The 15,119-nt window shown below is 44.5% G+C and overlaps 1 protein-coding gene across 2 annotated transcripts in view; it reads right to left on the bottom strand.

Moving 5' to 3' along the window:
- TIAM1 (TIAM Rac1 associated GEF 1) overlaps positions 1-15,119 on the bottom strand; it is a 358,191-nt gene that overhangs the window by 122,623 nt on the left and 220,449 nt on the right. For both annotated transcript variants that reach the window (XM_006155262.3, XM_006155263.3), the window contains one exon: positions 4,307-4,754. In XM_006155262.3, the coding sequence (XP_006155324.1) occupies positions 4,307-4,754 (448 nt within the window). The remainder of the gene's footprint in view (positions 1-4,306; positions 4,755-15,119) is intronic.

Raw genomic sequence — 15,119 nt, 5'->3', positions numbered from 1 at the left:
GTGAGAAATCAACCCCGGCGGAATGGCCATGCTGCAATCTCTTCTCCATCCTCCCAGGATCTTGGGCAGGCACATACGCCAGGCATGATTTTCAAGTGGCCAGGTCTGGGACTCAAACCACAGACGGCCATGTGAGAGTCCAGTGATATAACTTTCTATGCCATCTCCTGGCCCTCACAATCAGTAGACTCTTAATATAAAAGGAGCAACACATTTTACTTGCTGGTTGAGAAAAGAAACTGAAGTGTGTGGATAATTACACTGTATGACAGCTTTGAAAAACCCCACAATACCCCACAAAGATGTACAATTATATGTAAAAGAGAAATCACAGTATAAATAAATAAATAAATAAACAAACAGAAACCCACAAATCCTAGTATGCATACACACTGATCATTATATGGTCTTTCCAAATAGCTGTTTTTATCATTTTTCGACTCTGATTTGGAATCATCCACAGGAGGCAGTGTTTTGGCTTCTCCTCAGTCATCAGCTTGTTCTAATTTTTTTTTTTTTGAGAGGTTTTTCACTATAGGGCGCATGCGCTCGCCAGACAGACAGAGAGAGACAGAGAGACAGAAAGCGAGAAATCACCCCCAAGAGGGGATGGCCACACCGCAATCCCTTCTCCTCCATTCTCCTCTTGGGATCTTGGGCACGCATGCACACGCGCCCAGCGTGGGTTTTAAGCCACCGGGTCCGGGACGCGAACCGCGGTCGACTATGTGGGAGTCCAGCGACATAGCCATTACACTCACTGCTGGTTCCCAGCTTGTTCTAATTTGAAGGCTAAGGTGAAGCAGTGAATCCCAGAACCAACGATCCCTGATAAAATCTGTTTACCTTTGTCTTCACTTAAACATAATCTGTATGTGCTTCGGTTGTTCATGCAGACACTCCAGAGACTAATTCCAGATAAAATCTTTTTTAAAATTAATTATTTTATCTAATGTCGAAGAGTCTTTGGGGAAAAATTCTTTATCCCACAGTTCCAAAGCACTCAGTTTTTTACATCTCAATCTCCAAGAGGAGCTAAGAATAATTCAGCAACGAGCTGAACGGCAGGGACAAAGCCCTGAGTGTGTCAACATATAATGAGGACATGTCAAGATTGAGACATAAAAGACTCAGTGGCTCCATGTTCTTGTCCTGGATCCTAACAGATGGTGTCACTCAGATCTGGGTCACCAAGGAAGTGAAGGCTCCCTCCCCTAGTGGGCTGGCTTCTGCACCCCTATACCCTAGTGTCCTGTGTCACATATTCTCCATGGGAATGGCAGAAATGAACTAACCCCCATTACATTGTTCCAAGTGAAAAAAAATCACCCAGTTACTTTTATTCTATGGTACTAATACTGCTGCACTCCAATTTGGGGTAAGAATCACCTGGGAAGCTTATTTAAACCATATACTTAGCGCTTATTATGGACTGAATCGTGTCCCCTAAAAGTCCAATGGGAAAGACCTAACCAGTTCTGATTCAGTGAAGAATTGGAATGTGATTATATTTAGAGACAGGCCTTTAATGAGGTACTTAGGCAAAAGGAGGTCATAATCTGATATGGCTTATAAGAAGAGAACATCTGGGCACAGGTATAGAGAGAAGACCTTAGGAGGACAGCACAAGATGGCCACCTCTGAGCCAAGGACAGAGACCTCAGAAGGAACCAACTCTCCAACTCCGTTGACAACTTATTTGTGAACATCTGGCCGTTAGGACTGTGAGACCACATATTCTTGTTATTTACACCACCCGGTCTGCGGTACTTTGCTAGACAGCCCTAGCAAGTGAATACAGGGGCTGCCTCCAAATCTGGAGATACCCCGGTATGAGGTAGGACCCAGAAGTAGCCCAGGGTGCTCGGTGGTCTTCGGATCAGGCTAACAGCAGCACCAATTACAAAATGAGTGATGACACGGCTGCTGAAGAAAATAGCAGCTGCAGTGTCCAGTGGTGTGGACATCTGGGGCAAGAGCTGGAGGTGGTGAGGAAGCTGTCTCTCCCCTCACCTCAACCCACTCCTCCTTAACAAAGCAGATGGCATGATCAAGACCCCTCAGACCATCCACGTAGGGTGTCCAAACTAAGCCAAGGCAGGTCACACGTGAAAAAGAACAGGAGTTCACTATGCTCCCAAGGATGAACATCTGCGCTTTATATGCAAGACTAGTTCACCGAATAATCATCCAGAGACATTGCTCTAGAAACAGCTGAGCAATAGGACAGGAGCCTGGGCCCCTGAATGACTTCATAGAAAAGAGTTGTCACACAGCAGAGGGAGGAAAATAAAGTTCTGTCATGCTCAAGGCATGTCCATGACATGCAGCAAAACCTATATCCTGACCAACACCAAGCACTGGAACCACAGCTGGCAGCACTAGTAATGAGGCCCACCCAGACCCACAGAAGCTGTTCTGCACATCACCGCACAAGCATGCATTGGCCTCACACTGCAGGCTGCTCCACGCCTCTGAGACAGAGTTATGCAGCCACAGTTGATGAAACGCGGCATCAGCTGCTCTGCACAGGCACCACACCAGGGCAGCGCAGGCTTCTTCCTCCTGTGCCCTCCCTTCAGTCTTCTTAACCCGTCTAATCTATCCTGTCATATACTAACCTGCTTCCAAATTCATTTGTGGAAAAAAACTCCAGAGTGTGTTGACAAAGTATTTTTTTTCAGCCAGAGAGCTCAGAAATGTTTTATTATTTCAGCATTACAGAGACATGCATGGATATGTGCAAAGATATGTACACACACACACACACATACTTCACAACTATATGCTAAATGATAAGGAATGGCAACACGTAAAAGGATCACAGGTTATGTAAAATAGCAGTGATGTCTGCATGCACGCAGGTACCTGCCCACATGCATATTCAAATATGGAAAGCTCAGTTCTAAAGCAGTGACTGACTTCCCTACAAATATAAGACATTCCCAATAAGATCAGGTTGAACCCTATGAAATTACCAACATTATTATTAATTTTTTTTTTACCTAAAAAACAAGTGTCATAAGATTCAAACTAATGATTTTCCTTCTCCCCACTTTTAAGGTTTTTGCCATAAAGGTACATGTGCTCACTGAGAGAGACACAAAGAAATAGAAAGTGAGAAATCACCCAGGGGGATGGGCATGCCACAATTCCTTCTCCTCTATTCTCCTCTCAGGATTTTGGGCGTGCACGCGCGCACGCACGCGCACACACACACACACACACACACACACACACAGTGTGATTTCTCAAGCCACTGGGTCTCAGACTCAAGCCATAGTCAGTCATAAGGGATCCAGTGCCTTAACCACCATGCCACCTGCTGGCCTCATGATGTTCCTTCTTAAAACAGTCACTCTGAAAAGTACAAACTTAAATGATTCCAAAAGAAACTCCTCCGTCAAAACTGTCATCCTTATATCCTATATATATAAGGAACTAAACACGAGATGCTCCTCTAGCTTAACTGTGAAAAACTAGCGAAAACAAAACATCACTGAAAAGGGAGGAAGAGGATTCCTGAAACATAAAGTTTCAGTTAAGTCATGAATGAATTCTAGAAATCTGCTATCCATGTGCTACAGCCAACAATACTGTATTGTACACTTTAAAAACTGTTGGGACCAGCAGATAGCATAATGGGTACATTGCTGGACTCTCATGTAGTCAACCACAGTTCGAGTCCCGGACCCAGTGCCTTAAACTCATCCTTATATCCTATATATATAAGGAACTAAACACGAGATGCTCCTCTAGCTTAACTGTGAAAAACTAGCGAAAACAAAACATCACTGAAAAGGGAGGAAGAGGATTCCTGAAACATAAAGTTTCAGTTAAGTCATGAATGAATTCTAGAAATCTGCTATCCATGTGCTACAGCCAACAATACTGTATTGTACACTTTAAAAACTGTTGGGACCAGCAGATAGCATAATGGGTACATTGCTGGACTCTCATGTAGTCAACCACAGTTCGAGTCCCGGACCCAGTGCCTTAAACTCACACCGGGCACGTGTGTGTGCATGCCCAAGATATTGCTGAGAGGAGAATGGAGAAGGGATTGTGGCACACACACTCTATAGCAAAAACCTCTCTAAAAACAAAAGACAAAAAACAAAAATACCTGTTGAGAGGGTAGATGTTGTGTTAAGTGCTCTTACCACAATAAAATTTAAAATTCTGTATGATTGAAGTCACTTGACTGTATGTGCAGCGGAACGCATCAGTGTGTGATCCCTGCACACAGTCAGGGCTCTTCCTCCCTCCCTTCCTCCCCTGCTTCTTAGGAACTCCCAGTCCTTACCTTTCAGGGACACCCAGTAGTGTTTCCACTTCCTTCGGGTGGCCGACTCCACCTTCTTGTTCTTCTTGTGCACCAGGAAGTTCTTGACGGCCAGGGCACCAGCCTTGCGCACCGTGCCCTGTGCGGCTGTCAGCAGGATGTCTGACTGTCCTGGTGAGCTGAGTGTGCCACTGCTCTGCTCGTCACTGTGCGCCGAGCCTGCCTCCTCCAGGCTCTCGCTGTTGGTGGTGCTCATCTCCAGCTCCCGCCGGAAATTCTCATATACACCCTGGCGAGCTGCATCCCCGGTGGAGCTGCTGCCGCTGTCACTACCCACGAAGGCCCGGCCAGTGGGGGGCGAGTAGCTGCAGTTGGTGGCATTGGATCGCCTGGACAGGAGGTCCGTGTCGGTGGTGGCCCCTTCAATCCCACTGTCTGCAAACTCACTGCCCTCGCCTGCATTAACATCCTTGGGAGCAAAAAGGGAGAGGAAGGAGGACATGCATGAGGTGGAGAAGGACTTCAAAAGCTCTGTCAGTCCAGTAGGAGCTCTGTAGCAGCAGGGCACCTGCAGGGCATGGCTGCCCCCTATGCGCCTGGCCGGATTCCTACTCCACTCCTGGCTGGTACAGACCCAGTGCAGCCCAGAGCCACTTGGGAAGCCTTAAACCGCCCAGCATGAAGGCAAATGGTTTAGAACATGCAAGAAATATAAAGGAAACAAGGAGCACTTCAAAGAACTTATTTATCTGACTAAGATAATTGACTAATTGGCAAATCAGCTATTGAGATTCTACCACCACCATGCTGAGAGAACCCAGCACCCTCACCCTCATCAGCCTGCCTTGAACTCCAGGAAATTCTGCAGGCAGATTAGTTCGTTCCTCTGAAGGTAGGGATTACAATGCATAAGTAGGTCTTTACAGTTGATATATTTTTAAAAATAAATAAATAAACAAAAGGCCCACATAGGAGTCTATTTTTTAATGGGGTAACTAAAAAGATGGCTGACACACCACCTAACCCACTCACGCAGCAAGGGCCCACATCCCAGGAGCAGGCCAGAGACCTCATCTCTAATCAGCTTCGCTTCTTGAGAACAAGCAGCCTCTCACTCCGTGTTGTGCTAAATACATCTGTGGGGCCCACAGCTCCAACGTGGTCTCTCCAATTACCTTGCCCTTTCAGAGCCGGGATGCTAGGAGCCGTAGCAGCCTACTCACTGCCCCTGGGCCAAGTGACAGCTTGGGGCAACTGCCAAGACGCTGTGGTATCAAGTCCCAGTTCCCAACACTTGGAACATTGAAAGGTGCCCCCGCTCTCCAGGTGAGCACGTCCAGGACAGACAGATCTCCTCTTACATCAGAACTGTAACTGCTCTGAGGTGCTACAGGCACTTCCATGAACAATAATTAAATAGTGGTAGTGGTCAATGGAGGATAGCGATGGCGATATTGGATGGGACAGCTCAATAGTCTCATGGATAAGAAACAACACTGATTTTCCTCAGAGGAAGAGAACGGACACCTGAGCTTGACCTAGAGGAAATAGCACAGGGATCCATCATTTGAGAGCATCCCCATATTTTGATCTTTTGGTCTCATAAATAGCTAATGTTAGCTCAAGCATGTAAACACGAAGAGGATATCCTGAACTGCCAAAACCTGAATGTGCTGGGCTCAAATCTTTGCTGAGAGCCCATGGAGAAGAATGAGCTAAGCGACAAACTACTGCTGCCCTGCAAAGGCCCAGACAGGCACTATCCCCACATCGTCACAGGTCTCACTTGGTCCATTCTAAGTCAGAATTGTTCCAGTTCACCTTCATCATGAATAAACACTGAGTGAGTAAAAGAGTTTCCTACTAAGACAAAAACTCAAGGGGGCTTCAGGTGTTTAGAAAGGTAGCAGGAGGTAGTTGGACAGGCTTCTAAGGACCAACTCCATTTCAGATGAACTCTAAAGCCCTGGCAGTTAGAGACTTAAGAAACCACAGATGTAGCTCCGACGCAGACCTCTCCTGTAACTCCTGGTCACATCGCTCACTATCACATTCCTGCCTATAAACAGCCATGGGTGGTCATGAAAACCCACATCCAGTCAGTGAAATCCTCTGCACAAACAGGAAAACACTGTTATCAACCCACATTTCTCCCAGGCAGGACATTCACCATATGCTTTCCTGATTGAAACAAGACAATAAGAAAATTCAATAATCGTTGATGATTGAAAATAACGATGCATCTGGGAAATTCTCGCCTAAGAATTCATTTTTGTATGTCTTAGTCCTTTCCTGAAGAAAACTAAGTACACATGAAGAAATCAGCTATCATGTCTCTCCTCTAAAATGCAAAGAGGTGAGATCCTTCTCTGTAAGACAGGGACACACAGGCTGGACAATGAGGTACCATCCCTCGTCCATAGAGAGAAAGAGACTTCAGTCCAAACGGGAGACCAGACCCCACACCATGCCTTCTAGTTCTTCCCAGCAAACATTGGGTGAATGTTCGTCTATATGCCTTGAATGGAAAGGATGGTATGCAAAGAGAATGATGGAAAGTGAGACAGAGACCCAACAAATCCACCATCATAAGCATGTTTCTTAATAGTTTACTACACTCCACAAACTACCTACCCCTTTACAGATGCCCTTAGGGCTTTCTCTATTTAAACTAAGTTAAGACCTGTAAGGACACTCACCTCTTGGTAAGACCTGAACATCTGCTCATACCATCTGCTGTAACCTTGCAGGGGCCCAAGCTGTGCGAGTTCAACATTGGGATGGCCACTGTGCAAAGGAGTGATGACTCCAGGTAAGAGGCCTGCTGGCCCCTGCTGCACTTACATGCTTCTGGAGCACACGACATGGTATCATAAGAGGTGGGGAATGTCCTTGGATCTGCGATGCAAGACAACTCCACCTTGCTTCTATAACTGGTCAATCAACCGCCTACCAATGTGTGACTCAGCACTTTGGGAAACAGACATTTGCTGCCCAGATCCAGCCCCTAGTTAGTCATGAAGCTTGTGATGTTCCAAATCCCCAGAAGCCCATTCTTTAGCAACCTGACAAATGCGGATGACCAGCCAGAGACTCTCAACACTGTTCTATCTCCCCCTCATTGTGATGCAACCTTTCTTGGTGGTCATCCTTCAGAAGGGCTCTTCCTGTCCACCTCAGACACAGGGACAGCTCACATATAATAAACCTAATTCTCAGGCTGGCCCCATGGCCTAGTGGTTAAGGGAATCAGATCCCACATGGCTGACTGTGGTTCAACTCCTGACCCTGGTGGATTGAAAAGCATGCCAGATGTGTGTGTGTGTGTGTGTGTGTGTGTGTGTAAGCCCAAAACATAGACAGGATGAAGAGATGGAAGAGAAGGGATTGTGGCGTGAGCATGCCCCATTGGGGATAGGAGGTGCTCTGACCCTCTCTTCTCTCTGCTGAGTACACAAACACTCTGACAAAGAAACAAAGAAAGATAAACCTAATTCTCCCCACACCTGGAAATATATGTATATCTCCCTTGAGGGCAAGAAATACAGAAGATTAATTCCAGGAACAATTCCAAAAGAACCTTAGCAATCCTTGTAGCATCTGATTTGTCTTAAATAGTTACAAAATACTAAATTTTAGTCAAAAATTCAGAGGAAATTTAAGGGAACAGATAAGACTCTAGCTAGATAGAGAAAAAAAAAAAATCTCAATGTGGTGCATGAGCCAGCACAGATTTCAAAAAAAAAAAGAGGCAAAATAAATGCTCCGTGTTAGAAACACTCCACTGAAGAGACTTCCGGTTGTACACGTTCGTGGGGTAGGGAGGCTCTTCAATCCTGCTCTCCCAGGACAAATCCTTCCTCGCCAGATTTTCAGAGCACTCACCAGTTTTCATCCCACTGGCGGTTTCCCAGAGTGAACGTACGTACCTTGCCCGTGGGTACACAAGTGGCCAGCTGTAGCCTAAGACATGCAACAGCTGCTGAGCAGGAACATATCCGGTGGTTTTAGCTGGCCAACAAATGCCTACATGGGCTCCCGCACTAAAATGGGGAAGGCAAGAGGCCGTTTGAAAGAATGTTTCCACTGCCTAGAGAACTAGACAGTCAGCCAGAATGAATGCAGACTAACGACACATTGCGACAAAGCTGTCATTTGGATACGACACTTGCAAGATGCTCCTAGGGACAGGTTTTCCGGGTTGATGTGCAGGCGCAATTTTGGAAAGGCAATTGGTGACACAGTGTACAGACTCTGGGACAATTCTGGTAGGAGCAGAATCAACTGCTATATGACATTACAAGGAGTACAACTGAGGGGTCGATAGCTTAGCCTTATTAGTATCCCTGTGCAGAGAGGGAAGTTTTCATCTGTGCAAGTCTTGGATTATTAGGCTGTCTGGAAAATCATGACATAGTTTGCTCTGTTTTCCTATGCAAAAATGAGTCATGACTTTCCCAGCAACCCCAAAGACCTATTTCTGCCTTGTGTAGTTCTAAGCTGGTCCAGCTCCATGGTGCAGAGGCAATGCACTGTTCAAGGGAAGCTGGATCTCACATGGCTGACTGCAGGTTAGGATCCCTGGGTTAGGATCCCATAAAACACAATGGCAAGTGTGCACAGGACCTGGAGGGCCGAAAGGCTGGAGAAAGCAGGGCTGCAGCAATGTGGGACCCTGTTCAGAGTTCTCTCTCTTTCTCCCTCTCTCTCATCATAAGTATGCACTATTATAAAAAAAAAAAAAGATTCTAAAATGTTCATCCTTTGGTTTATCAAAATGTAATTACCCCGCCCATGCACACACATGTGTATGTGCACACACATGAATCCCATCCTTGGTTCCCAGTGCTTTCTCCTTGGTATACTAAGTATACTCTCCTTGGGTGATCTCAGTGCAGCAAGTATCAACTCTACGTAAGTCACCCTGACTCAATTTGTACCTCAATTTCCTCATCCCTATAGTGGGGATGGCTACAGTGTTTACTTTGTAAGATACTGGAAGACAGAGTCAAGCCAGGAAAAGTGGTTAGAACTGTGTCCAGTACACAGCACCTGCTCAAAAATGTTAATTACAATCACTGTCATCTCCTTCTTCAGTCTCACTTTCAACTCGGCCCAAGGGGAAAAGGCACTGTCTGACCTACGTCACAGCTTCTGCGTCAACATGGAAGAAACGCTACGTTGAAGGAACCTGGGGAAAGCTGGTAGGCACACCAAGGCTGGTGAGCCTAACGCTGATTAGGTTTTTTAATTATTTTCACATTCATGAAACAGAAAATAAACTAAGAAAACAGTGGCATTACCAGCACTGCAAATTAGTAACTATTGAGAACTATTACTAATAATTGCCATTCCTGATTCGTTAGAAATAAGAAACCAGCTCCATTTTCCTTCTTCCTTTCCCAAGGCAAAATCTCCAAGTCTTTTTTATGTTTCTAACACCCATCCAATCTAATAATTCCCAATGGGAGTGACTCACAATTCCTCTCAATTACAACCAATGGAACCAAATTCTTACTGTTACTAAAAAAGGGCTCTTAAGTGAGTTGGCAAATGCTTGAAATGCTGCTTCAGGTAACTCCTGATTGGAGAGTGCTTTATGTTTAAGTCAAATATGCCCTTCCATCAGGTAGACATCCTTCCCCCAGCACTACCCCAAAACACACTGCACATCCAGTTAGTTGCTTTTCAGCCCTTTCGAGTGCCCCCCCTGGTCTGGCCACAAGCTCTCCCTTCTAACTCCCCTCCTTCCATCAATCCATCCTGCACACCACTGTCAGGTAAATCTTCAAGGAGCAACACTGAGTTCTCCTCACACTGCCACTCAAGACTCTCCACAAGGATCAGCCCTGTAGTCTAGTGGTTAAAGGAACCAGCTCCCACATGGCTGGCTACAGCTCAAATCCTGGCCACAGCAGCTTGTAAAACAAGCCAGATTCGTGTGCATGCCCCAAATACCAACAAGATGGAGAAACAGAGGAAAAGGGATTGTGGCATGACTAGGCCCCACTGGTGGGCATACAACACTTTCTCTCACTCTGGTAAGTACATACACCTTCCAGAAATTAATCAATCAATCAATCAATTAATTAATTAATCAAATTTCTGTGAATGTCTAATGTGTACTAAGCTTTGGATCTAGGTACGCATCAGGGATATTAAAGATAGGATTCCAGAACCTCCTCCTGACCTTTTCTCCAGTAACACTCAAGATCCCCCTTCTTCTCCAGCTGAAAGCCTTCTCTTTTCCCCCTCCAACTGTCATGCCAACTTCTCTGCAGCATCTCCTCTCCCCAGTCCAACTCTATCTACTCCCATTGCACTGGGTTCCTTGTTATTCCTCAAATATGCTGGGCTTGGTCCCACCTCACAACTTAATGCAACTCTTTCCCCATCACACTCCTGCCCATGCTTGCCCTCTCAAGAGGCCCCACTCTGGCCACCCTCTGAAATCGTCACCAACATCTCACCACCTTGGTCTTCCACAACCTGCCATTCTCCTGGCATAGCAGTTACTTCTTAAACTATCTTTTCCTTACACCCACTTCATCCCAGCTAGCTCCAGGAAGAGGCGTCTTTTCTTGTAGACACATCCCAAATGCCAAGAATAGCACCTGGCATGGGGCAGGCACTTCAAAAATAATGCTGAATGAACGAACTCACTACTGCTCATTTGCCACCACAGTCTCAAAACAGGGAAAACGGCTCTTATAGACTACATTTCAGGTTGTTTTAAAGCTTTAGTCACTTCTAAGCTCAGCTCACACACAACTATAGTTGAGGTGACAAACTACTTCTTGTTCTGAAGCTTAAATTTACAACTTTCAGACACTCTAGCTTTATTCTGCTTTGTATGCAAACAACCAGAGTTAATTTATACTTTTTTCCTTTGACTTTTTTTTTAAAGGTAAAAAAGACATGTAGGGTTGTCTTATAACCCAAGCTAGAGACAGAGTCAGCAGGTGGCCCAACACCAAATGGGCCCAAGTGACAAACTGAAAAGACCGTCAGATGTATCCTAAGTCTCCTCTAGCCTCTGTGGAAACCCTGTCAGATATTCACAGCAGGTAACCTCTGACAGGGTCTCCCATCGCTGCACACGAGCTCCAAACTCCTGATGCCAGCACTCGCCTTCTCAGTTTCTCTGGAAAACCAATGATTACACACTGATGGGACAAACTTCAGTAGAGGGGTACGGGCTTTCCTTTCCTCATGTAGTAAACTAAGAATATGGGCTGACCCCATGGCCTAATGGTTAAGAGAGCCAGATCCCACACAGCAGACCACAGTTTGAATCCCAGACCCAACAACTTAAAAACAACACACCAGAAGTATATGTATTTGTACCAAAATCTTGACAAGACAGATGGGGGAGAAGGGATTGTGGCATGACAGCTTCCCAATGAGGGGAGTTTCCTCTCTCTCAATCTCTCTCTCTCTCTTTCTTTTTCTCTCTCTCTCTCTCTTGCACACTTGCCTTTTGGCAATTAAAAGAATTAAAAACAGGGCCAGCAGGTGGTGTGGTGGTTGGGGCACTAGACTCCCACATGGCCAACTGGTTCGAGTCTCAGACCTGGCAGCTTGCTTTCTCAATTTCTTTCTCCCTCTCCTTCTCTTTCTCTGGTGAGCACATGTGTCCTACAGTAAATTAATAATAAATAAATAAATAAATAAATAAATAAATAAATAAATAAAATTAAGGAATTCTTTTTAAAAAATTAGAAACAAAAACAAAACTGAAAATATGATTTTCCAAGGCTTGATCTTTCCCAACCTATATTAGTGTAAGTGAGCAACTCTTAAGCTGTGGGCTAAGAGTCCCTAAAGATACTTCTAGGAGGTTCTGAGGCACTTCTTCTTCCAGCTACCTGTGCGAGGCCAGATTTTGCTTATAGAGTCCAGACAACTGCATATTGTAAGAGAGTGGATGGAGAAATAGATATGATATGTTTTCTGCCAAGCCTGAAGTCATAGCAATTGGCAAAAATATGAAACAATGCTTCTCTCCCCACTGTGTGCACATATATATATATATATATAGAGAGAGAGAGAGAGAAAGAGAGAATTTGTGAATAAAATTTTTAAATAAAAATTATTTTATGCAAGCACGTAATGGGTGTATTGCTATTTTAAAATGAATTAATATGTATTTTTTTACATAGCTGTTTTTATTTCTAACATGAAAAATATTTACAGACATAACCCACATAAACAGAAGCCGCTTGGAGTCCACAATACTTATAAAGAGGCCTGAGAGCTGCTGACAAAGCCCTTCCTCCACCTATCTCCCCTCCCACTCCCCTCAGAGAGATCTGGACAAAGGTGATGGATCTTTTTGCACTCATTTTCAAAATAAATATCTCACTGCTTAACTTACATGCCAGAAAAAAGAAAGATAAAGAGGAAAACAAAAGAAAAATAAAAATCTAACAGAAGATAAAGAGAAGAAAGTTGTTTTCATTTTAAGTAGATTTTACATGAAAATATTTTGCTTCCTAAAGAATTAGCATGAGGTTCTAAATCAGAGCCTTTGGACTTTAGGCAGCCCACGGACCCCCTGAAATGATATGCAGAGGGTGGTCTGTGTGTTTATTTAAGGAAAAGCTCAAAATTTTATATCTAATTCTCAAGGGAGTCTGTGACCAAAGGTTAAGAATCACTTAGCTACTGATGTAAATTTTCACTTTGAGAAACAAATTATTTCTTTTCTTTTCTTTTCTTTTTTTCCTTTTTTTTTTTTTTTGGACTTTTTAAAATTTGTCCTAAAGTCATCAAAGCAAAAATATAAACAAATTATTTCTGAACTATCTAAGCTAAGTTGTAAAACAAAAGAGAAGTTTAAAAATCAACACAACTTTTCTAAGAACTCAAGATCCTCCTTTGATAATGCTGGACCTTTTCACTTGCTTATTAAACAAGACTATCAGGGATGGCTCCTCATGGAATTTTCCTGGTCACCTCTCCCCATAACCACTCTCTCTGGTGACAGGGATGGGCATAAAGCATTTTCTTTTCAGTCAAGTCTTTTACTGTTTCTGTACTAGAGCTGAGGATTTTTATCTTAAAATCTGAGGACGGAGGGTGAGATGGTGGGACAGCAGTCAACGCCAGGCTCTTTATGGCTGACCTACATGGGAGAGGTCTAGGTTAGCCTCCTGAAGACCTTGCTGAGTACACTGGGCATGTGCGTGCCCATGATCTGGGCTAGCTGATACAGGAAGGTGGATAGCAATGTCAAAGACCCTGTTGAGGGAGCTGTCTCTCTCTCACTCAAGGAAAAAAGAAAGAAATTCGAGAAAGAAATCTGGGATACATAAACTGATACTCCTCAAGCATGGGAAGCAGTGTCACATGAGAGTATGCTCCTGAAGGCCAATAAGTCAGAAGACCTGGATTTCCATGCAGTTGTGAGACATGGCCACGTAATCTCTTGAGATCCACTTCCTCCTCTGAAAGGCAATGAGGCTGGGGGACAAATGATCTGCAAGGTTTCTCTAACAAGCTAGGAACTTTTAGGCAGGCTAAAATGAGTCTCTGACAGTGAACATGGTCTTAATGCTGGGGGACCCTGCCATGCCCCCTCCCCACACCATACGGTGGAGTGAAGAATTTCCGGGATTGCCAAGGTGTGGGAACTGGCTACCAGCACCACACTGCAGCTAAAGGCTCGGACAGTGGGTCCCCTGACTGTTCTCCAGAGCAGACTCTTTGAGACATGCTTGGTACAGTGATGTCACAGTTTTTTTTTCAACTCCCTCATGGATGAATGAAGCTCTCCTCACAAGAATGCACAGTGGTGCCAAGCCAAAGCTTCCCCTAACAACAGAACCAGGTTACAAGACAAACGCTCAATTACAAAGCAGTGTTCTCTTTCTCCTGCTCACCTGCAGAAAGTCTCAGAGACATGGGAGAGCGGCACTCTAAAACAGTAAGCCAAACTTCACCACTGTAGTAACAACCACGGTACATTGAGCATCTACTATTTTTAAGATGTTGTGCCATGAGTTTTCCACTCAACCTCTCTCTGAATTTGTCCCCTCATTTGAGTGGCACTGAGATCCATGGAAGTTAAATAACCAACAGAAAATGGACTCAAGGTTGCAAGCTCAGATATGCTGGCAATCTCTTTCTTACCTAATGTCAAGCTGCACCCTGCTTGATCTATAGCCAAAGAAACACAAAGAGAGCAAATAAAGCTCAGGCCAAAAGACCAAGAAGCCATCAATTAAATCCAAAGGATAACTTATGTCCTTTCCCAGAAATTAATAGACATGAATTCTGCTTCAAGTAGTATGAGGCTCTACTCATAATGACCCACAATACAACTTTTATTTATTTACTTACTTAGTTTGCTGGAGGGCATATATGCTTGCTAGACAGAAACAGAGAGAGCGAGCAAAAGAGAGGGAAAGCGAGAAATCAACTCCCAAGGGGAGTGGCCATGCCACAATCCTGTATCCTTCATTATTCTCTTGGAATTTTAGGCATGCCCAGCATGTCCAGCATGTTTTTCAAGGCCCCAGGTCAGGGACTTGAACTGCACAGTTGGCCATGTTAGATTCAGCTACCTTAACCTCCGTGCTACCTGCTGGCCTGCAATATAAACTCTTAAGCGTGGTGTGTGTGTGTGTGTGTGTGTGTGTGTGTGTGTACATTACACACAATACACATATTCAAATATAAGTTGAGCATCCTTAATCTAAAAACCCAGAATCTAAAATGCTCTAAACTTTAAAACTTTTTAGTACTGACATGATGCCACAAGTGGAAAACGCCACACGTGACCTCATGTAATGAGTCACAGTCAAATGCTGCAGAGCCCAGGCAGTGGTAC

Source organism: Tupaia chinensis, unplaced genomic scaffold (assembly GCF_000334495.1).
Source record: "Tupaia chinensis unplaced genomic scaffold, TupChi_1.0 Scaffold000443_1, whole genome shotgun sequence".
Classification (NCBI taxonomy): Eukaryota; Metazoa; Chordata; class Mammalia; order Scandentia; family Tupaiidae; genus Tupaia; species Tupaia belangeri.
The sequence above is the reverse complement of the archived record's forward strand: the minus strand, read 5'-3'. Positions and strand labels throughout refer to the sequence as shown.